The 24407-nt window shown below is 35.5% G+C and overlaps 2 protein-coding genes across 2 annotated transcripts; both read right to left on the reverse strand.

The window, feature by feature from the left end:
• Positions 1 to 8708: 8708 nt before the first annotated feature.
• LOC117323642 lies at positions 8709 to 12990 on the reverse strand. Its single transcript, XM_033878968.1, has 3 exons — positions 12146 to 12990; positions 10364 to 10583; positions 8709 to 9956 (listed from the first exon to the last, which is right to left on the reverse strand). Exons 1-3 carry the CDS (start codon positions 12346 to 12348, stop codon positions 9831 to 9833), a joined length of 549 nt encoding a protein of 182 aa, XP_033734859.1. The 5' UTR covers positions 12349 to 12990; the 3' UTR covers positions 8709 to 9830.
• A 3224-nt stretch (positions 12991 to 16214) lies between these two features.
• Positions 16215 to 24163, reverse strand: LOC117323643. Its single transcript, XM_033878969.1, has 3 exons — positions 23532 to 24163; positions 16925 to 17144; positions 16215 to 16725 (listed from the first exon to the last, which is right to left on the reverse strand). The coding sequence occupies exons 1-3, from the start codon at positions 23735 to 23737 to the stop codon at positions 16600 to 16602; spliced, it is 552 nt and encodes a 183-aa protein (XP_033734860.1). The 5' UTR covers positions 23738 to 24163; the 3' UTR covers positions 16215 to 16599.
• Positions 24164 to 24407: the final 244 nt, after the last annotated feature.

Raw genomic sequence — 24407 nt, forward strand, 5'->3', positions numbered from 1 at the left:
TTATGTTAATTCTTATAATTTAATTTCGTCTTATACACACCAAGATATTTCACTTTCTTTGGCGAACTCTTTTCTGTGATAAATTATTACGCAACGTCATCAGCCAATCAAAAAATGACGTTACATTTCGCAACGTCAAAAATTTTGTTATGGAGGTATAACAAAAAAAAATTTCAGCCAATGAAAATGCGTGTTTCATACACAATTAAATTATTACCAGTTATTGTGAAGTCATATCGTTCTAAGGACCGCGGTGGCCGAGTGGTTAACGTGTCCCGACACTTTAACACTAGCCCTCAACCTCTGGGTTGCGAGTTCGAAACCTACGTGGGGCAGTTGCCCGGTACTGACCGTAGGCCGGTGGTTTTTCTCCGGGTACTCCGGCTTTCCTCCACCTCCAAAACCTGGCACGTCCTTAAATGACCCTGGCTGTTAATAGGACGTTAAACAAAAACAAACCAAACCAAACATATCGTTCTAGTGATATCACTAGAATGGAATTTAAGATAAAATGGCACCCTATATGCTATATATTATTATATACGATACTGCAGGGCGTGATCATTTTATTATAAAAAAAACCCAGTTATATCGATAAATCTATAGGAAAAGGTAAGGAATTAAATAAAGATGACGATCATTTGAGCGGTTTCTTACATGATATATTTCTAGATCTACTTTTCAATCAAGATGGCGCAAGTTAATGTGATACAAAGACATACAATGACTGACGGTTTTAGATTGTTGTTAAAGATAGATATATATAAATAACTTGAAAGTGTACAGAAAGCATAAGACAATGTGTTCCAGAAGACTTAGCGTCTTCTGCGTCCCCGACGACACCTGTCATGTAAATTTAGGCCGGTAATATAATGTTCTCAATAAGTTACGATGTACCGTGGAATCGCCAGTGACAACAACAGACATGTAACAAGTCGGACTGTTTATTATACAAGGAAATGAAATATATCCTAATGAGATCACGAACTCCATAAACTGTCCCTGTAATCTTCGTCAAGATATCGCTCTCGAAACTATTTATAGCAGGTTTTTCGACCAGCAGTTTTCATGTTTAGAATTGGGAAAAACAAATACGAAAGTTTAATATAACGGAAGTTGTAAGCTGTTCGGTTTCTTTACACGAAACATATCTTGAGGTAAGTGGCTGACATGGGAAAGTCTTTAGTATTCTTGATTTCAAGTTCTTTGGGTATATCTGATCGACATGGCCCATTTTGTTCTATTTTACATTTAAAGATAACATCACATAGAATTGTAGAATTTAAACTGAATGACGGAGATCTAAGTTACCTGTGGTTATGAGCTTCTCGTATATTTGTCAGAATAGTCCTACATGTACATATCCCGTATCTATACCTGGCCAGTTTAATATATATGTACAAATGTACGTGAACAGGTCAGTCCGTACATATTTCGATGTGTAATTGATTACCTATAATGTGTATGTGGACATGCTAACTATAATTCAAATGCATTCCTCATAATGATAATCCGTTTGTGTACCTCATCATTTTAATTCGTTTTGGTACGTGATGACGATAATCCGTACCTGTACCTGACCAACGTAATCCGAATATGAAGCTGATAAGGTAGTGACACTAATCCTATTCACGATGGGGACTCACATGGTATGCAGTTCATAGTAACCACGTATTTTGGTGTCGCCCATACCGAGTACTGAACACAGGGTTATTCAATGTTTCAATGTTAACATACTAATTTTGGCACATTAATATTTTAGCAGATTAGCGCATTTATGAATGCTTCCTGTGCGAAAAAATAAGATTACCGCTAAAATGTGTACCTTTACAGAATGGCCGAGTATATCCAATCTAATTAAAATTAGACTTGTTATTTCCGTTCCTCTCCGATAGTGTATCGTAGAGTATCGTAGAGGAATGGAAATTACAAGTCTAATTTTAATTAGATTGAGTATATCATGCTGCTATAAATTCTGTGGATGCCCAGCCGTCTGTGATATTTCCATTTATCATATAAACTAAGAACTATTTCACAGATTTCCAAACAGGCATATTGGTGTATTTCACGTACCCACTTGGCAATTTCCGTTAAAGCAATTAAGATGAGATGAGTTGAATGCTTGGTACAGTATTTAAAGTGCTTTAAGAAATGCTCGGCAATATCATAACATGTACATTAACACTGCTTTGGTCCTGTATTGCAGGGTCACAGTCATGTTATACTGGAAGTTCTTGTTTGTTTTATATTCTACAGCTTCGACTTTCAATGCGGATCCCGTCATCTCGTCATCCCCGGAACTGAGAGGTTTTCCAATCTGACAGGTTGTCTGATTTGCATGGAACATATGCAATAACTTTGGTCACCCCACGTGTCTTCATTCCTTCTGACAGAAGTCTCTTTCAGAGTGAAAAAAATAAGGTTTTAAAAGGACACATGAGCATAATGATTATTTCCAAGGCATGATTGGATGTAGGGACTGGTAAAGGCAAAGACACACCAGTCGTTGTATAGTAAACCCTACGAGACGAAGGAAAACACTCGCGCAACGATATATGGTGTAAAACACGTAACGTTTCTACCCAACATGTAAAGTTGAGCTTCACGATCTGAACAAAGGATGTGAAACAGTACTAAGTTATAGCAGGAAAAGACGGAATTATGCAACAAGTAATATACATATCAAATGTAAAGAACAGACGAAGATGTGTTACTATTGTGATGATCACTTGCTGCTTGGCTGCGGTGAATGCATCACCATAGACCGTAGACGATGTGACGTAATTACAGCGACACAGGGGACGGTGACACATTTAAGAGAGATTCGCGACTGGAGGATGGCAGTAAAAAACATCGAGTTACTCATCAAAGAGTTCGTCGAGCAACTTGAAACCTCGAATATGACTAAAATAAAGGATTGGCGAGTTTATCAGATCCAAGAAAAAAAAAGGTCGACATGTGACTTGACGCCTTGCAGATTAACAACACGTAAAAAAACTGTTATCGTCTCATAAAAGAGAGAAGATAACCTAGAGATATAGATGTCTATACTGAAATGTGAACAAAGGATACATTCCATTCATAATATGTAACATAAACATTCCGTTACAGCAGTTTATTGACAATGTGGATATAATCCTTTTGTATCAAAGAAGCCAGGCAGAACTGGGTTCGTATCAGAAACTGATGACTGAAACGAGGAAGTCTTTCACCTGTGTCAGAATCAAACACATCGTCGAACTCAGTCTCGAGTTTACAATGATGTTCGTACGATCTTTGGGATCTGTAACTGTAAAGATAAAACCCAAACAACTCCCTGACGGGACTGATATCCGAACTGGACTAGTATCCTGACGGGACGGGTACCTGACGGGACCTGACAGGACTGGTATCCTGTCGGGACGGGTATTCTGATGGGACTAATATCCTGACGGGACGGGTACCTGACGGGACTGGTATCCTGACGGGACTGGTATCCTGACGGGACTGGTATCCTCACCCCCATATCCAAATGTTATATGAAAGAGATATGAAAGTTCGGCATCAAGTATCCCTCTGGTATTGCAGTTCACTTGGTCCTGTTTACTTACCAGATGATCAAATCGTTGTGGGAGATTTGAACAACATGAAATAAACTGAGTTTTACAGCACCAATGCAATGTTTAGACTAGGTTTACGTTCTAGGACAACCGCCTGATATACGTGTTGTGGAGATGATCAATCTGTAGCGGTCGCAAATTTCGGTCCTGGATTTCACGTCATCAGAGAACATTACTCAAAACTGTCTTTCAAAATCAAAATGTCAAGCCATAGAAACGCATGTGGCATTACTATTCTGGTGAAAGGTTTACTGTCAGTACTCAGAGAGGTGTGTTCAGAGCTGATAAGGAAGGAGATTCAAAATACTGTACCCGTGGATAGGGCCTGCTAATTTCTATCATGCAGCATGGCGGTCTAAACACATTCGGAAAGGGCAAGGTATCTTATATATTTCATGAGATATCTTATATATTATTTTAGATATCTTAAAAAGAAAAAAATATATATAAGTTATCTTACATAATTTGGTCAAATACTGGATCAACATCGCTTCACGAATAAATGACAACTTGGCTTTCAATATTGCTGTGAACAAACTGTGGAACATTACATCCAAGTCATGTCGACGGTAGGTGTCCAGTTAGTGGTTCGGTTTAGACACTGACGATGATGGGAAACGTGTACGTGTGTAGTGTAGTGGTACACATGTTCGGTGATGGGACAAATATCAGGAAATTACTGACGTCATCAGACGATGAGTCCAAGCCAAGAGCGATATCTATTTGTGGAAACAAACTCGTGGTGACAAACGCCAAATAGGAACGAAGTACATGTTTCAACCTTACTGATTAAAAGGGCCTGTTTCCAAAATGGCCCCTTCTCTGATTCAAATTTCCTGTTGGTGGTGCATTGCCCATGCCGTTGTGGTCACAAATCTATAAAATCTATAAAGTATAAAGATTTAGGTCACTTGGTTTGTTTTTTATGGTTCCTCAAAGTTGTACCTTTCAGAAGCTGTCTAAGTGTTGATAAAATGTGCATGTTATGTAAAATATTAATGAAAATCTAATCAAATGATGGTCACCGTAAAGAATACGTTCATGGCATGATCATGTTTCCATCGCGCCATTTGGCTGTTTTATGGAAGAAACAATCTCAAAAATGCCATTTTCGATGATAACATTTTAGACACAAAAACTGTGTTTTTTTAGAGAATACACCCTTTTATGGGCGTTGGATGCAAATCAATTTTTATCCTATTAAACAGTACTTAATATGCTATTGATGAGAGGAAAAATCATCAATATGTAAGTGGTGGAACATTTTCAAATCTTGGGTTGAATTAGCCTATGGTTGAATTGCCGATTTTCCACTTTCTTTAGATAATTTACAAAAACACGAGAGTATTTGCTCGGTATATTGAGAATATGTACACAGATATGAAAAAAGTGAGAGAAACACTTTTTCATAAAAAAAATCCAAGATGGCTTCTTCACGAGTCCCCGTGGTTGAAGACATTGGCTGACAAATAGACAGAACAACAAACAAAACTAGATCAAGATCAAAACACAGGATTTCCAACTAGAAAATGATTGCAGACATGTTCTCGTTCTGACGAACGCTTTTGTACGTTTTACCTACGATTTCTCTTCGTTTTCTCTTCGCTTCCCTTCTTTAACCGATCAATTGACTTTCAACCCTCTCTGTGACCTTGAACTTCGAAGGTCAAGGTCAAATATGTGCATACCTTTTGTAGCCAGTCATTAATGCTTTATATGTGCCAATTATCAAGTCTGTTGGTGTCAGAGTATTGGAGGAAACAAATTCTAGTGTAATTGTAGGATAATATTTAATTTTGGCAGTTAAATGTTTTCCTATGTATTTTTTCTGAGATAAAATTGACGTTTTGACCTGGAAACGTTGCAAACATCTTCAAACAAACGTTTTCTTAAATATACAATAAAATTAACCGTTTGAAAGAGAATTTGAAATTTTCGATTTTTGATCATTTGACCTCTGTGACCTTGAACGAAGGTCAAGGTAATTGAAAAGCAATCAAGTTTGTAGGCATCCGTACATGCTATCACTGTGCTAAATATAATATCTGTGTATGTAAAGATTTTGGAGCAGAGGGTAATTAAGGGCATTTTGGGGAAAATTTGAATTTTGGCGGTAAAACAAACATTTTTCAAAGTGCCATTTCTACGTCATTTTTTATCGCACGACCATAAAACTTGCATCGTTCGTCTTCATTATTCATGCACTTTGCAATGCAGTCAAAAATTAACTCATTTTGAATTTTGAATTTTTGACCTTGATTTGACCTTGCGCTTAGACCTTGACCTTGACATATTTTCTGATAACATATCGTGGAGAAAAGTGAGCCCCGTCAATGAACTACAAGATGCATTGATTGTTTAAGGAAAAAAACGAACGAACAAAGAACCTGATTCAAAAGAATTTTAAATCTTTATATCGATACTGTTTATTTAGTCGTTAGATATCATAAAACTGTCATGAAAATATCCGCTCTGATATTCAATATAAAATTTTGTATATAATAAGCTATATAATAGGGTTTCAGACAAGGTTGTTACTCATTTCCCCTTTTCTTTCAATTTACAACCACATTCAGGCGGCGATATGAGAACGTTCCACCACATGGAATTAGCTGATTTTTGGTACACATATGAAACAAGTAAAGCTCTATCCGATTTTATGATGGAAATTTGCATCCAAAACTATTTAACGGGAGAAAATTGCAATTTTATGGCATTTTTCTTCATAATTGTGTCTCTGCAAGTGCATTTTCATCCGAGAAAATTTTTGTTTTATGTTTTATGAATAAACACGATGTTTTGAAAATATTTATCAAAAGAAATTTATACTATGTTGCGAATTATAATTTCGAGATAGCCTTCTTTTATTTACGACCTTATGTCTTTGATGCTCAAAATGACAACTTTATAAAAATACATTTTCACTGACATTATGAAATCTGGGTGTCGGAAAGGTGTAAAATTGTTCTTCGGAAAAGAAAAAAACTGTAGTTGAGCTAGATAAGAAATTATATGGGGGCAGGCTCCTATGGAGAATTAACATTACTGGAAACAGGCCCTTTAGAATATAGGATATTCGGGTTGACCAGTAATAGTATTCATCTGGTAATCCGATGGCATGTGTTAACTAGAGGTGTGTGTCGAAAAGTTAGAGAAGGTTCAGCGGGAGGCAGCTAGGATAATAACAGGGTTACCATTATTTGCTAGAAACGAGTCATAGTATTCAGAAACAGGTCTAGAATTACTTTCAGTTAGAAGGAAAAGACGGAAATTACAATTAGTTTACAAAATGGATAGACATCAAACTCCAAACTACATTACAAATTTACTTCCCTCTACAGTCGGTGAAAACAGACAGGGTCTAAGAAATAATGAAAAATATCGAGTCCCAAATTTCAGACTGTCTATTACAAACCAATCTTTTCTATCTTCCTCTTTGACGATGTGGAACTCTATACATTCTGATATTAGATCCATGCCTTTTTCTGCTTTCAAGTCAGCTTTAGCCCCTAACTTACCATGCTCAGTACCCCCTTATTACTTAATTGGTGATAGAAAACTTAATATTATTCACACTAAATTAAGACATGAATGCAGTTCCCTTAATCATGATCTTTACCGTTCAAATCTGGTCCAAAACTCAAATTGTGTAAATTGTGGCTATTATTGTGAGAATGCCTATCACTTCTTCTTTGAATGTCAATCTTACACAAATGCTCGAGTTGTGCTTTTAAATCATTTAAGTGATTTAGATATAAATATATCTTTAAGATTATTACTTTTTGGAAATGAAAATATGTCTTTGGATTTAAATTGTGTTGTATTTAACAAAGTACAAAATTTTATAAAATCCAGCGGAAGATTTTAACAAGATTTTAACAATATTTAACATGTTTGAAAATTTATTGACTTTGTTATATTATTTTGTGTGAGTGCCTAATGTTATGTAGGCCTATATCTCTTTCGTACTGCAGTTGATCAGTCTGTAATATCATCTGTTGTCTATGTAACTATTGTAAGGAAATGGCTTCATAAGTTGTAATAACTTGAGCCAAATCCTATTTGCAAATATATGTAAATAAAATATGTTTAAAGTAAAAGTGTGTGTCGAAAATAAAAAAGAAAGTGTAAACTCCAATGCATGGGTCTAAGAGGTGGGTCATAATGCGGAGATTTGTAACTTAATTACCAGTCTAGACTGACCCCCTGTCTTTAGAATATGAAATTATAAATAAAATTGAGCTTTATGATTTTAGTCCCTAGGATATGTCTGATTCTAGTGTTTCAAACTAGGGGCAGATAATCTAGTATTAGAATTTAGCTTGGCAATTCTTAACAAAAAAACTTAGGGTCTGGTGGCCAGTCTAGGACATGTCCTCAAGTCCTATTGCATTCCAGTTAGATTTAAGACTCGTGGTTAACACGTTTTATAAATAAGAGAAAACACTTTGCTTCAATTATTTGATTTAAAAATAGCTTCATGACTTGATAATTTAATTGTTTGCATAAAGTTAAAACAGCCATAATATACCGAGGCGCAACAAAATCTTATTGAATTGGCAAAACAGTGAAACCCCCCAAAAATAGAACAGAGTATTTTTCTACGTCTTAACAGTAACCTCCATGTTAATCTGGGCAAAATCCATATATACAAATATTCTTGTTCTCACATTGAGAGTCGACGAAATGACAACGAAACAACGATGGAATTATAATGATTAGCATAAAATCTTGTATAAAATATATATAATCTTATGTAATATATAAAATATAGTCTTCACCAACTCGTTTTCTCATCGGATGAATACATCTATTACGGAAGCTATAGGGAACAAGTCATTGGCTATTAATTAACTGGGCTATTAATAAGTATAAGTTGGGGATGCGTGGATGTCGGTGTCTTGTTATACTAAGATGCTTGGTTGATTATGTTAGACATGTTGTAAAGAGTCGGCGGTGTATTCTCCTTTCGTTTAAGTCTACACGCATCACGGATTCACGTGACTGGAAAGATTTGGCATCTACGATTAATTCGACCTGATTTAAAAGCAATTTTAACCAAGCCGTCTAAGTTGCTAACAAATATTTTCAATAACAATTAAGTGCATGTTTTCACGATTTAATCACCAGTTTATTTCATCTTTGTCAAAGTCAAAGTGATCTTTAATGTACATGTAGTTCGTGCTGATTTGATGACTTATTCTAGGTAAGTCACATAATACTGTAGAAGGAACGTGTATACACGAGAGTTCATTATCATTTAGTGTAGGAATCAAATATAAACGAGGAAGGTCACTTTCTTTATCATCAATTGGTATTCTGAATGATCATTACAGAGATATAAGACTAGATAGTATTTCGTTTTGGGGGGAATTTTGGAAATTGTGTACATTTGTAGCAAGGCTGGTCAAGTTATCATGTAAAGATCATGATACGTGATATGTAATTGTAAATCTACATATACATGAAAAAACACAAACATTACAAAACACGTTTATAGGATACACAGAAATGTATATGCTTTATTGAAGTAGATTTAAAAAAAAAATGAACCCTTTGATAGAAAAAGCCGGAAAGTGGAAGGGGTGTTTTACTTCAGTATGATATGATAAGCATATGATTAAAGATGGTACATTTTTTGTAAGCTACATAATTTGAATAATTTAAACATTGTCGACGTAGCATACCCAACATTACCATAGTCATATTTATTGAACTGTTTACACCTCCGGAATCTTCTGACATATGGAAATGGAGGCGGAACGGAACCACACCAACTATTTTTTCTAAATGCGATAATATGCATATTTTTAAATCAGAGGACAAAAATCAAATTGTGTTATCAAATAAACACCGTACATATGTATATATATATTTCAAATCTCATATAATACCATTGTTTAGTGATAAAATTTGCACATTCCATACCTTATCCAAGGCTGATCGCCGCGTATTTCTTTGGATTCATTTTCCTGTCAATTTCACTGCTGAAATCGAATATATTTTTTAGAAATTTTATTTCCGTTTCAATTCTCATTTCACAATCGGTTTACCCGAGAATCCGTCGATCCAACACAACAATGGAAACTTGTCATCTAGACGTTTATAATTATATGACAGATATTGGGTGACCATCAATCATTGCATAACGTTCTTCATGGTGTACATGTAACACCAATTCACTGTCCAATTGGCTGATCCAGTAACCCATACTCGGGACAGACTCAGTGTTTACAGGGCTTTCTCGTACTCTTCTAGCACGAAGTCATACAGGAGAGTAAAGTTTTCTTTCGTTGTGTCTGTCCACCTGTCGCCAAGCGTGGCGGCAACGGTCTCTAGGAATGTCACCTTCATGTCCTGGAAGAGGAAATAGAGGAAGAGGATATACAGCTAATCATACAAACAATGGGTTTTGTAGGAGGTGTTTCGATTAAAGGAAGAAATATGAAAGACAACCATAGGAACTGGAAAAACAAAACTGAAGTGTGGTACAACAGTAGCAATAGGTGTAGTAGGTCTTCAGCTTATTTCCTTCTTCACCTCTTGTTTAATTATCTTTAGATTCCATATTTTCCATCGGGAAATAAACCAACTGTCCATTATTCAAAATGTTACGTCTATTTCCATAATACAATTGTACATGTACTTTAAAAAGTTAATTCTATCGCATACAAAGTACAAGCGTGGTAACTTAATGCATCGTTTGATAACAATAAACTTTGCATAAATCATAATGATACACGTCTACAGAATCTTATACTTACTTTCATCATGTCCAGAGTCATCAGACCAATCTTTGCGGTTCTTCGGATCTTTTTAATTGCTACATCGACTTCCTCCAAATTGCCCATGACGTCATCAAATATCTGAAAGGCTCCCATGGCGTCGACCCCGAACTCCAGACTGGCTCTCATTGAATCTTCTTTCTCGATGTTCTTGGCATTAGGGAAACAGTCTTTGTAGTGGGGGTATGTATTGATGAATCTGAAAAGCAAAACTACTTGTACTACTAACAATAAAATGAAAATGATTTAACACACAAAATCTTTTTAGACAAAATCCGTCCACTGTACAAAAGTCCGTAGATAAAACTATAAGGTGTTTGTCCTTCTAGGTTTTTTAGTGATACTAGGGTCAAATGTGTGGGAATCCATATAGAGATTTAAGAAAATCAGAATGGATCTAAACAAATGATATACTAGTAATGTAGAATAGAACAGGGTGTACATTATACGGTGGATTTCATCATTTTTGCTGTCTCCCTACCTGATGAGATTTTCTTAAGTCTCCCTACCTGATGAGATTTTCTGACTCCCTACCTGATGATATTTTATATGTTTCCCTACCTGATGAGATTTTCTATGTCTCCCTACCTGGTGACATTTTCTATGTCTCCCTACCTGATGAGATTTTCTGTCTCCCTACCTAATGTGATTTTCTATGTCTCCCTGCCTGATGAGATTTTCTTAAGTCTCCCTACCTGATGAGATTTTCTATGTCTCCCTACCTGATGAGATTTTCTATGTTTCCCTACCTGATGAGATGTTCTATGTCTCCCTACCTGATGAGATTTTCTATGTCTCCCTACCTGATGAGATGTTCTATGTCTCCCTACCTGATAAGATTTTCTGTCTCCCTACCTGATGAGATTTTCAATGTTTCCCTATCTGATGAGATTTTCCTATGTCTCCCTACCTGATGAGATTTTCTATGTCTCCCTACCTGATGAGATTTTCTTATGTCTCCCTACCTGATGAGATTTTCTATGTCTCCCTACCTGATGATATTTTCTTATGTCTCACTACCTGATGAGATTTTCTATGTCTCCCTACCTGATGAGATTTTCTTATGTCTCACTACCTGATGAGATTTTCTTATGTCTCTCTACCTGATGAGATTTTCTTATGTCTCCCTACCTGATGAGATTTTCGTATGTCTCACTACCTGATGAGATTTTCTATGTCTCCCTACCTGATGAGATTTTCTATGTCTCCCTACCAGATGAGATTTTCTTATGTCTCCCTACCTGATGAGATTTTCTTATGTCTCCCTACCAGATGAGATTTTCTTATGTCTCCCTACCTGATGAGATTTTCTTATGTCTCCCTACCAGATGAGATTTTCTATGTCTCCCTACCTGATAAGATTTTCTATGTCTCCCTACCTGATGAGATTTTCTATGTCTCCCTAGCTGATGAGATTTTCTATGTCTCCCTACCTGATGAGATTTTCTTATGTCTCCCTACCTGATGAGATTTTCTATGTCTCCCTACCTGATGAGATTTTCTATGTCTCCCTACCTGATGAGATTTTCTTATGTCTCCCTACCTGATGAGATTTTCTATGTCTCCCTACCAGATGAGATTTTCTTATGTCTCCCTACCTGATGAGATTTTCTTATGTCTCCCTACCAGATGAGATTTTCTATGTCTCCCTACCTGATGAGATTTTCTAAAGTCTCCCTACCTGATGAGATTTTCTATGTCTCACTACCTGATGAGATTCTATGTCTCCCTACCTGATGATATTTTCTTATGTCTCCCTACCTGATGAGATTTTCTTTGGCACTTTTTTCGAGCGTCCTCATCAGTGGTTTCCACGCATTGACGGTGTTGAACTGCTGTCGGTAGGTAGCGAAAGGCAGTCTTGGATCCACCTTTTTGGCTGCGGTGTTGGACACGGGAAGTTCCGTCGAGGTAGCCTGACCGGTATTACTCTCACTGGCCTTACCTTTGGAATTACCCATCATTATTACCTTTAAATTTGCTATAAAAGCAAACAAAAGTCAATTGTGCATTGCATCTAAGGGAAATCAATGTTTACGCCATCATGATAACCCTTCAAGAGCTGAAAGACAAATGATTTATTTTTGCTATTGCACCTGTAAACGAATAATGATTGAATAAGTACGTATTTATCCTTATCAAATGCAGATACAATGTATATAACGAAAACCTAGTCTTGTCTATTATATTTGATCGAACTCATACAGTCAGCATAAACATCAATGACACAAACGTAAATCTAGGATTCATCGTAATAGGATTGACACCGGTAATACTAACTTATATATCATTAATGTCACGCTAATGACAACATAAATACAGATGTATACCAAAAAAAAAAAAATCTCTGTTCTAAAATATAATTATTAGATTAGGTTCGAATTGAAAGTTTAAATAAATGTAACCTTTTAACGTTTACAGAATACAAAACGATGATTTCGCGTATACAATGTAAATGAACAAATCGTCACTCACATTGTAATGCCAGGCTGGACGTGTGCTTGCCAACCGGATTACGGGCGTGTCCAAGGATGTGTTTATAGAAACACGCTAATACCGCAGCTGAATAACTATTGATAAACCAAGATAAGAACTATCAACCATTAAAAAAAAAAAAAAAATGAAGACAAAAAATAACTTTCCATAGGCGAATAAACACTTGATCAGCCACCATACCGAAATTGTCCACTATGTATCCGCGTTATAGCTCACAAAAAAGTGTGTATTTTTAAACATAATTTTGGGTTGTTCGAGACACAGCATCGATTTGTTGATGTTTTTGTTGTTGTGTTATCAAACGCTTATGTTCATTTTATACACAAGTACGTAGACTCCCTGAGACTAGAACCCGGGAGTAGGAATGTTTAGATGAAGAACATTGATGGTTCCTATAACTTGTAGCCTATATCATAAATTAACCAACGTAAATTTCAACAACCTGGGAGTATTTTGTTTTATAAATCACGTTGATGGTTCCTAACTTGAAGCCTGTGTTACGAAGCAACCTGCGTAGATATCGCCAACTCCTCCTTTTTCTATTGTTAAGGCCATGTAACGACCAGAAATGGTCCTACACACTTATAAAGACACTAGGATCAAACCAAAAATATTGTTGGCTCTTTTTCGCCCCTTCCTTGTATTGTAAATAGTAATTCCGGGGTATGATTATTCATCATTGTGTGTTGACCCATTTGTGGTAGATGTTTTGTTAACTTATCTTTTAAATTGTGATTTTGTTCTTTTTCTTTCAGCAGCATGTATTTGCAATTAAAGCATTACACAGCAAACTGATATTTGTTTTACCTGTATATGCACATTACGGTATGTATTTGTACTGCCTCAAATCCGAACTTGACCAAAGTACATAAACGTCTGGTTGAGGACGAATATGTACCTGTAAAACTGACATGTACCTAGACGAATTTGATGCATTACCAACTCAGAGGTAAACACAACATGTGGTTAACACGTGACTTGTTAAACCAATGAGGCTTAACATCGGAGAAGGTGCAAACCACTGATCACATTTACAGACGATGACGATATATAGGTAAACATTTACATAATATATCATTAGCTCTACTCGCGTGCTTAACTCATTAGGATATCAACTATAACACCTGTTGAGAGGATTGTCATCAAAAAGCTAACACTGATACGTTTTAATACATTAGGTAGTGGTATTCTTTACCAGATTAACCAGGTACACATACAAGCAGTATTTTCATGACTACCAAAATATAATGCAATAGTTGTAAATAGTGAAAGGAGAGAGCTTCGAGAACGTCCACAATTTACCACACTTACGTATAGTTATAAAGATGTGACGGACATATTTGATAGACTTACACATACGTTCTGTAAAATTGTGTCTGACAGTTCTGACAGCCTTTATAGACTTTTATTACACACACGCCACTCAAGCATGTTTTTACAATTACACCTTCTAAAAAAATAACCTATCCCTACACTTTGTTTTGTAAAGAGTTTTAAAATTCAATACAGGCGATAACTTAATTGCATTTGCTTATCATGTGTGAAACGTGGCTGTAGACACCAGCACTTATGTGTGAAAACGTAGCTGTAAACACCAGAATTTAAATGTGAAACGTAGCTGTAGACACCAGAATTTAAATGTGAAACGTAGCTGTAAACACCAGAATTTAAATGTGAAACGTAGCTGTAGACACCAGAATTAATGTGTGAAAACGTAGCTGTAGACACCAGAATTTAAATGTGAAACGTTGCTGTAGACACCAGAATTAATGTGTGAAAACGTAGCTGTAGACAGCAGAATTAATGTGTGAAAACGTAGCTGTAAACACCAGAATTTAAATGTGAAACGTTGCTGTAGACACCAGAATTAATGTGTGAAAACGTAGCTGTAGACACCAGAATTAATGTGTGAAAACGTAGCTGTAAACACCAGAATTTAAATGTGAAACGTTGCTGTAGACACCAGAATTAATGTGTGAAAACGTAGCTGTAGACAGCAGAATTAATGTGTGAAACGTTGCTGTAGACACCAGAATTAATGTGTGAAAACGTAGCTGTAGACAGCAGAATTAATGTGTGAAACGTAGCTGTAGACACAGGAATTCTCGGTTCACAACGTGTTAGAGTAAAAGACGAAATCCAAAAACAAAGATTCCGTTTATCAAGCTTTTAATTTCATTTTAAATACCTAGATACTAGAAAGAATATTTGTGATACTGAGACATCTAATACTTAGTCTTGAACGAGTATGAGTAAAACAATAATTTAAACTGAATAACACTCAGTAATTACTTTCAAACGTTAATGTCACCTTTTGAGCAATGCAACATGGATGGAAACTTTATATCTTAACTAACTCAATGATCAATTACATTTATAAATTAACATATATGTTCATGCAAACATTCAACAGCTTCATATATATGTGAAATATCCTTTAAAAAAGCAAATACATAAATAAATTAAAGGTATGACAGCTAAAAGCCTGTATCACAGAAAATGGCGATATTGAGTAGACAAAAGTACATTAGGTCCGTTGAAGATATACATTTAATGTACATGCCATTTACCTACATTACCACTATTAAGTATTAACATAATACGCACAGATATACATGTAATTATGCTTAATTCGTAATGTTATACCTATGAAATTTCCATAATTTATAAAACATCATATACGAACCTATCTTTTAAATCATTTTATTAAACACATTACCGATATTGATCCATGAATAAATGTTAAACTAGTTTGCCATTGGAAGGTGGAGCACTGTATACTAAAGCCAAATATATTTTCATTGCTTTGCATGAAAAATGATGCATATTGTCAAACCATGCTTACCAAGTTTACAGTTATTGTCGACAGCCAAGTCACGGCAATACGTAACCCTGGTAACGATCGAGTTACTAGTCACGGCAATACGTAACCCTGGTAACGATCGAGTTACTAGTCACGGCAATACGTAACCCTGGTAACGATCGAGTTACTAGTCACGGCAATACGTAACCCTGCTAACGATTGAGTTACTAGTATCTTTAAACTCCGTTACTTATAATATTCAAAATAAGTCTTTTAGTCCTTTTTGTGTGTGTTTTCCTTTTAAGTTTCAATCAGGTAACTAAGAGAAAAATAAGGCAAACCAACCCTCATATTGCCTGAAGATTTTTCTCATTTAGTATGTCATTTGAAGTGAGTTTCATTCTCCAACATTTGTTTTTCAAAAACCATAATGCATTCTTCATACACATATACAATATACTCTATCAACATGATTGGATGGATGAACTAAATAACTTTTTTTGCAAATCTAAAGAAAAACATTTTGACACGTTATGATGTTTCGAATACACTACAAAGCACAAGGTATTATTAAATACATATAGTTTTTAGGTTTTGTAGATTGAAAAGATTACTAACAGTATGGACAATATTGGTGGACGATTCCTTTAAACTTTGTAACAAAATGAGCATCAATTAACATCTTAAAGACTTAAAAAATGAACAATTTTGAAGCGACTTTTCCCGGAACTATTGATGAAAAACTGAATGAATATCTTAAAAATCTTTCATGAGATCACATATACCAAGATATTTTTATATTTTGTTTATGTACAACTTTCGGTATTTCATTCCATTTGCAGTTGTTTTTTTTGCCTTTTTATGTTCTGGACATTCAGACCCAATGAGGTTATATGCGGTGCTAGTTTAGCGTGTATCAACACGCCCTTTCCATTTCTGACACTATGAAATCATATAACATGTCGAAGTTTTCTGAAGTTGTGTCAGTCAGTCTGTCACCAAGGTTATGCCGCAGCGTCTCCATGAAAGTGACCTTCATATCCTGCAAAATATTACAGAGTGACCGCTTTACAAATCACATCACCAGAATCTAATATTATCTCTTTGTTTCTAGATTAATTTTCATGTAATTTGAAAAAGGTTTGGCATAATTTTTGAAACTGATTTAACGAAGTTGGATCTAGAGGATCGCTGTTGAACAGTGACAAAACGAAATATTATTTTTACATAAACCAACATACCTTGACCATTGAAACTGTCACGGAACCTGATGCAGCAACCCGATGGATTTCTTCTAATCCTATATCAACACTTTCTAGGTTAACGATGACGTCATCAAACATTTGAAAGATGTCGCCTGCCCTAACCTCAAACTCGAGGCTTTCCCGCATTGCGTCTTCTGTCTGCAAGTTCTTTATGTCTGGGAAGCTTTCCTTATACGTGGGGAAACGCTCGAAGAATCTGGATAAAAAAATAGTTTTGAAAATGAACTTCATCACCGATGCAGGTTATATTGGAGCTATATTTGCGCTCTATCAATGCCATTTATCCCCAATTAGTTTTACTCATTTACAGGAAAATCGTTCAGTGAAGAATGAGTAGAATATTTGCCGTATGTTATGGGATTGCATATCGTCTTTTTACAAACGAAGATTTCATTTTGTATGTTTAAAGCTGTAAGTAGGTTTATAGACATCAAAATCAACAAAAACAACGTTACAAAAAAGAACGAGCTGTATTTTTGTCAACATATCATTTTGGGATAGCTAAAAAGATGCTAGAGAATACCGGTAAATCGAGATGAAGGCTGTTTACTGTTGTTTACCACCTAAATACACCACTATACATAATCCATGGTAGACAACGACCGGGATTATCGTCTCATGTGTCACTCTTCCTGATCACCTACGTCAGCGTGCACACAGTTATATCTACTGTTTGTCTTACTACAATGCGCATGCGATAAGATGATAAGACGGCTCAGTTATTGCATGTATGTAGCTATCGTGGAGGGATCTTCGTATGGCAACACTAGGAGACGTTTATAGCCACCTAGCAAGTGATCATAATTGTCATGATGTGAGAAACACCAAGCATAGATATACCCATATCAGCAGCAACGCCCAAGAGGCTAGCCATGGAGGAGCAATCCGATGACCTCTAGTCGACCGGGCTTTGCGATGTTACAATAGCAGTAGAGCATTTTTAGTTGTGTACTATTCAGTAACTGCGCTGCGCTGTTCGCGTGTGTTCGTTGGGTGATATGAACAGGTTTGGAATTTGATTATATCCCCAATTAACTCATTAATCAAAGAAAACCCGAAAATTAAAATGAACGGTCAGTCGACCTCAAAAGCAACGACAACAATACCTTCATGAATAAACTAAAACCAAAAGACAAACGAGTGCAAGATATATCAACAAAAGGTATAATTACATAGAGAAGAGATAAGACCACACGTTCAAAAAGAGTAAGCATTCTGTTATATCGAGACTAGGCTCAATCCAAGTCATGCCATGCTCTCAAGAAAGATCATGGGGCAATGACAACATAACCACCACGCATATTAAAGAGCATCGAACATCGAAATTTAAATGCCAGTTGGAAATAAGTAATTTGAGATGGTACCAGGAGGACTATCAAAAAAATGATTACCTTTTCTCATCTCGAAACCATGTTTTGTTTTCTGTGAACAGACAAGGCGATATACATTATCACACCAAAAATAGAGCGTTTCCCTTATGAATCATAAAATTGATCAACCGGTATATCTATGTATACAGGTACGTTTGTCTGTGCTATAAGTTGTCCCTAATCGTGGTATTTGGGTTTTTTTTGTTTTTTTTTTATAGAAACAGCTTAATACGTGTCAATTTAGTCATCGGTAGAAGCAGGGATGTCGCCATCATTAAACGAAATTTCACGAGAAAAATCAAAATCATAAGACTCATCATGTTTTATAAGAACGCCTAGTTCGTTGGTTTTGCTGTGAAGTGAAATTCTAGATAATCGGTTTTTTGGTATAATGCCGTTGATTTCATTTTCAAAAGGTAGACGCGATAACCAATAAATGAGGATATTATATTTAAATTTATTTTTATTTATATTTTCACTGCTCATGATTATCAGTGTGATAAATTTCTATATTTCAATGGCCAAAATGCAATAAACTTGTTTATTTAAAAGCGTTGTCGGTATGTCTTAAAGGGAAATGGAAGAACTTGGAGAGCATTTCATATTCCTTATGTCTTATCATTTACCTTCCGGAACACCTGGTCGTATTCTCCTCGTTAATAATAAGGGGTTTTATACTTTCGTTTTATTGATTATAAGATATTTTCTGGTTTCTATAGTTGTAAATGTCAACTTTGTTTATTCTACAAAAAAATGAAGAACAAGTTATATCATATTATATTAATCACACTTGTTGGCCCGGATGGAAGCGCGCGAGGGGTCTTACTGTGGGAGGAAACCAGAGTACACTTGGAAAACCCACGTGGTCGGGCAGGTGACCCCATACGTAGCGAACCCCGGTCACCTAGGTGAAAGGCAAGTGCGTTACCACTGTGTCACCCGACCACCCATAAATAGTTCTATAGTTCCATATCAATTATAAATCATTTTTTGTTATCTCTTATAGAAGCAATATGAAAACACTGACGTGTAAGCCTTCACAAAAAACAAAAGTAAGGCACAAGATAAGACAAGCTGGGAATGTGTTTGTCTGTATGCCACAGGTGAAAACGATATTATAATTATATAAGTAGCGAGATTGTGGGTGCATTCTGATTTTATATGCTGGTTACATTTATAAATCATTTTAAACTAATGCTTGTAAAGTGCGTGTCAAGGTATCATTGTCAGACATCACACAAATGAGTCTACAATAAAAATGTATTTAAAATTAAACATGAATCATCAAGTGGAAATTGACTTTTAATGTACATTGATAAGTTTCTGAAGTTTGTTTAATTTGTTATTTCCGGAGATATACTAGTGCATCGTCTCAGATGACCAGAAATGTAGGTATCTGATATAATATCATGACATTTTTTTAAATTAAGACTATGTTAACCAAGTACATGTACTTCACTGGTGAAATATTAAAATTTAGTCATATCCATACATAAATTATACTAGCAGAATATTATAAGCAGCATTGAAACAGGTTTTTTTCCCAACCGAATGGACCATATTGGTTGTTGTATTCTTTTTATAATGTTCACAGACCAAACTTTTCATATTGATTATGTTACCTTGCTAATTGCTGTTATCTGACGGAGTGACTTTAAGCCTTAAATTGTCTTCTCCGTTAGACGGATTAAGCTTTCCAAGACACCTTCTTGTGTAATATCCTCATAGACCAATAAAATATATACTGAAGGTGTATTTATTTTGTATTTACTAATATATATGGATATATAATGTAATATGTAAAGAGTATCTTACAATATCAAGGACAGGTACTTACACACGACTTAGGGTACACACGTACCAATTAATGCGAAGACACACCAATTAGGTCACATATACGTACCAATTATACACATGACGGGTAGGTGTTGTGACCTAATACAATGGAAGCATGCCCCGAGTAACTACAGAACCAACCTTAATGATAATATCACAGCCACTATAATATTCCTGTCTATATACCCACTTCTATTTAATTATTACACGCACAATCACTTTTCTCTTCAAGGCCAGATATTATTTGAGTACTTGCAATTTTAACTAGTTTCATAAGTTTGGCATGAACTAATGTGTCGGTTATACTATTCCATAACACTACTGGAAAGGAGCCAGGTTCTACACTCCGTGTAATAGAACGAGGAATATAAGACTTTAAGTTGTTCTAATCATCACAACTTTTTCTCGTTCTTTCATTAGCGAGTCTTTTATCACAGCCAATTATCTACTTCGAGAATGATGGATTGTGGATATTATGTTTATCCAGAACTCTGACGGGTGAAATTGAAATACATTTTGTATATATGTATATTTCAAAGCACATCTGTAACATAGGATGCGATGTACTCATTCTTATGTATTAAAGTTGCAGTATCGATGTGAATTTTAAGTTCTTCTCGAAGATGTTACTGGGCGTATGTTAATAAAACACGTCATTGATACGGGAAAGCCGTTACAATTTTTTATCTTAGAAACAAATCATGCTTATGAAAGATTTTACAAAAGACGCAGGATATTATCACCTTTGTAAACAAAAGCCCAAATGAATTAAATAGTTTCCTATATCTGTTTCGTTCCTCGGAGGATTCGCCAACGATGCTAATAGTCTAAATTGTTGGATAAAGAGGGGGCGGCCAAAAAGATATAAATAAATCGAAAGAAATATCATTGATTAGGAGGTACGATTAAAACCCCATTATAGAATGACTTTCATAATTTTCAATACTGTAATTCAAAATAACATTCAATACATGTTTGTATTTTGATGACATTTAATAAACTAGCTTATTAATGAAAAAAGTATCCGATAATTAAATATCCACGCACTATCTTGGCAACCTCTCTTATTTAAGTATTATTATAAATCATGGACATGTCTTCAAGAATTCTTGATAAATTCGTTTTGACCATGCTGAGAATTTTACAATATGAAAGTTGTCATTTGCCTTGCTGTAGTGGAATATGTCAGGGAAATAACAGAATATAACATAACATTAGAATTTGTCATTAAGAGCACAAAGATGAAGCTATCCAATGAAGGTGCTGTGTATTTGTGCGTCTTAACACAATCGTTTAAAATGATAAATACTAGGATGTCTTGTATCTCCTAGTGGATTCGCTGAGAAGTCGGAATGGTAACCATCCGTCGACCGATACACGTTCAGAAGATACTTGGATAAAAAACTATGCACAAATAACAATACTAGCGTTGTTTATTCCGTTCCTGTTCTTTTGAATAATTGTAAAGAAAAAAAAAGGCAGGCGACTTAATCAACAAATGTACAATTGAATAAGCCTAGCAAACAAATCCCCCTTAAGACAGATGGGATTCCGAATGTTCTATCTTGTTTAACTAAAGTATTGCTTACTTCTTCGACAAATATCCATCATTTATTTTCGACCTATAAGACATTTTGGATTACACATATAAGTATACATGTTACAGCATTTTATATCCACGTAGTCAAAATATTATTACATGGTTTCCAGACAAGAATCGCCATATATATATATACACCTAAATCCTTCATGACAGAAGGAACCAGATGTATGTTTAGCTTATAATAATAACTACCGAGACTTACCTGTAACAAAACAGAAAGGTACTACATGGTGTAGTGAATCAAGAGGATTTCCGATTGGTTCATTCAAGCGGAAATTATAATCTTTTACAATCTAATTGAAATCTTTCGGAATCAACAATGGCTGAGGGGGTATTATATATAGAGTATTTGTTCCCTTCGCTCATATATGATAAGCAAATTATCGCATTAGCTTTCTATTTAATTTTTATCAAGACAATTGTATACCTGTAAGACAATCTATTTAAAAGATTTTCGCTTCACGCATCGCTTGTTCGACCTCCCATAAATACATGTCGAGACTGTTAAAGCCTCAAGTCATGGTTAGTATGGCCCCAGAGATGGAGAATTGACGTCGTCACAAATTACTTAATTTGACCGATAATTCATCTTTGTGTATGTTCTGCTTGTAAATTACTATTAAAAATGTATACATATTACTTGTTAGTACAGACTATAATTTGTACAAAATAAGTTTATACCAACATGTAAACCAAACCGTAACTCCAGATCAATATCAGCAGAACGAGAACAAAATGTGAAAGTTGAATCTAGATGGAGACCCATGAAAACAACCCAAGGGAAAATGGGACCATGTGTTGCGAAAGGGTAAGCGTGTTTTGATATACCGACAATCTTTGTCATATTTGATAATGTCATGTCCTCAAAATAAGAACTGGTATAGTGACAACAAAATCACTAGGTATACATACGATTATCGGACACAGAAATCTTGTTTTTTCTCTACCTTTTTACTATGGGTTAGGATAATTATCAGTAAACCTTCCGATGGTCCTCACTAACTGTTATCGTGTGTTACACGATTTCGCTCAACATTAGACACAGTAATACTAGATATTTGACTCTCAGTGGTAAAAATGAACGTCATTGGTACCTTTCCTAATTATATCCAAACCGCTTTGCCTCCTCGGCTGATTATACGTAAAAATGTAACCCAAAGACTAACTGTCTTAAACAAATAAGTAGGGAATTATGTTAAATATCTAGAACTGAAGATATACACGGGCAAAAAGTCTTGAGGTAAATATTGACCCGAGTTGACATTTTGCCTGTATAGCTTTAGTACTGCCGAATGGAGTAATATGGTCAATGTCCATATCAGTTACTAGTGGCTCAATTTTGCAAGGCTGATAATGTTAAACTACTGATGCCTAGGTCTAACGCTAAAAACAAAGGCTTTTGCTTTCAAAAATTAAACAAGTGTATAAATCTTCAATGTTAAGTTTATTTTGATAATATAGACTCGTCATAGTATGCAAACAAAATATAAAATCCTTCAGAAGCAACTTATTAACCTTGATATGGAATTATATCGTGCAAAACATAACCAAGTAATGCTTTATCTATAATTATATGGGGATGTGAATGAAACCAAATGTTTAACTGAAATAAAAGGACATTTAATCAGGTATTGTAGAATGTAGCAATAGACTATTGCTTAAGATATAAAAGCGTGACATTGACGCTGCGACATAGTTATGTTATAATAGCATTCTGTACTGAAAATAATCCCTCCCCCAACTGTTTGCTCCATCTTCTGGTAACCATTCTTACCTTATGAGGTGATCTTTGGCGGTGTCCTCCATAGTCCTCATCACATTTTTCCAGGCATTTTTGATGCTGAATATCTGTCTGTAGTTAGTGAACGGTAGTCGAGGGTCCACCGTTTTTCGTGACGAACTAGATTCAGGTAGATTAACGTGGCCACTCTTCCTGGATTTACTTTTAGACCGTTTTAGTCTGGACTTAAGATTCCCCATGATTGTTGCTAATTAACCTAGTTTCATTAATTAATATCTGTATACACAAACCAGGGAATGCATCACCGAGATATTTGGTTAATTACAGTACATCAATTAAAACTGTGAACATGATAAAGTCCTATACGGTCCTATTTTGTATGGACGTGTCAAAGGTACACCTCTTACATATATACACGACCACTGTGAGAATATGAAAAGGAAGCTCAGCACTTGTTAGAACACGATTTCCTTCGCATCAACACAGGATAATCACAATACAGATTTTTCTCACTCAGAAGGGTATTCACGAATTAAATCTCCACAGAAAAATCACATCCTTTGATTCGTAATGCAAATGGAAGGACGTGACTTTTCATCGACTCCGTCCGACCAGCGAAACTTGCTTTCACACCTGTACCTGTGTACCGAACTGAAAGGTATATACAGGTAGACTTCACAGAGAAAACGCAAACACCGCGTTTCGGGGTATATTCTAATACACATGAAGAAAACTAGAAGAGGCGTGAAGGAAAACAAACGATAGAAAGTGTTGATATAGTATATGTTTCAATACTATATTGAAGATTACCAGACAGACGTGGCTGATAAGGCAAAATTCAAACACAAATTTGTGATCAGTGTAGAACGAACATTAATTGAGGTTAAATCGTATCGACAGGTACGTTAT

The sequence above is a fragment of the Pecten maximus genome, chromosome 3 (genome assembly GCF_902652985.1).
Source record: "Pecten maximus chromosome 3, xPecMax1.1, whole genome shotgun sequence".
Taxonomy (NCBI): Eukaryota; Metazoa; Mollusca; class Bivalvia; order Pectinida; family Pectinidae; genus Pecten; species Pecten maximus.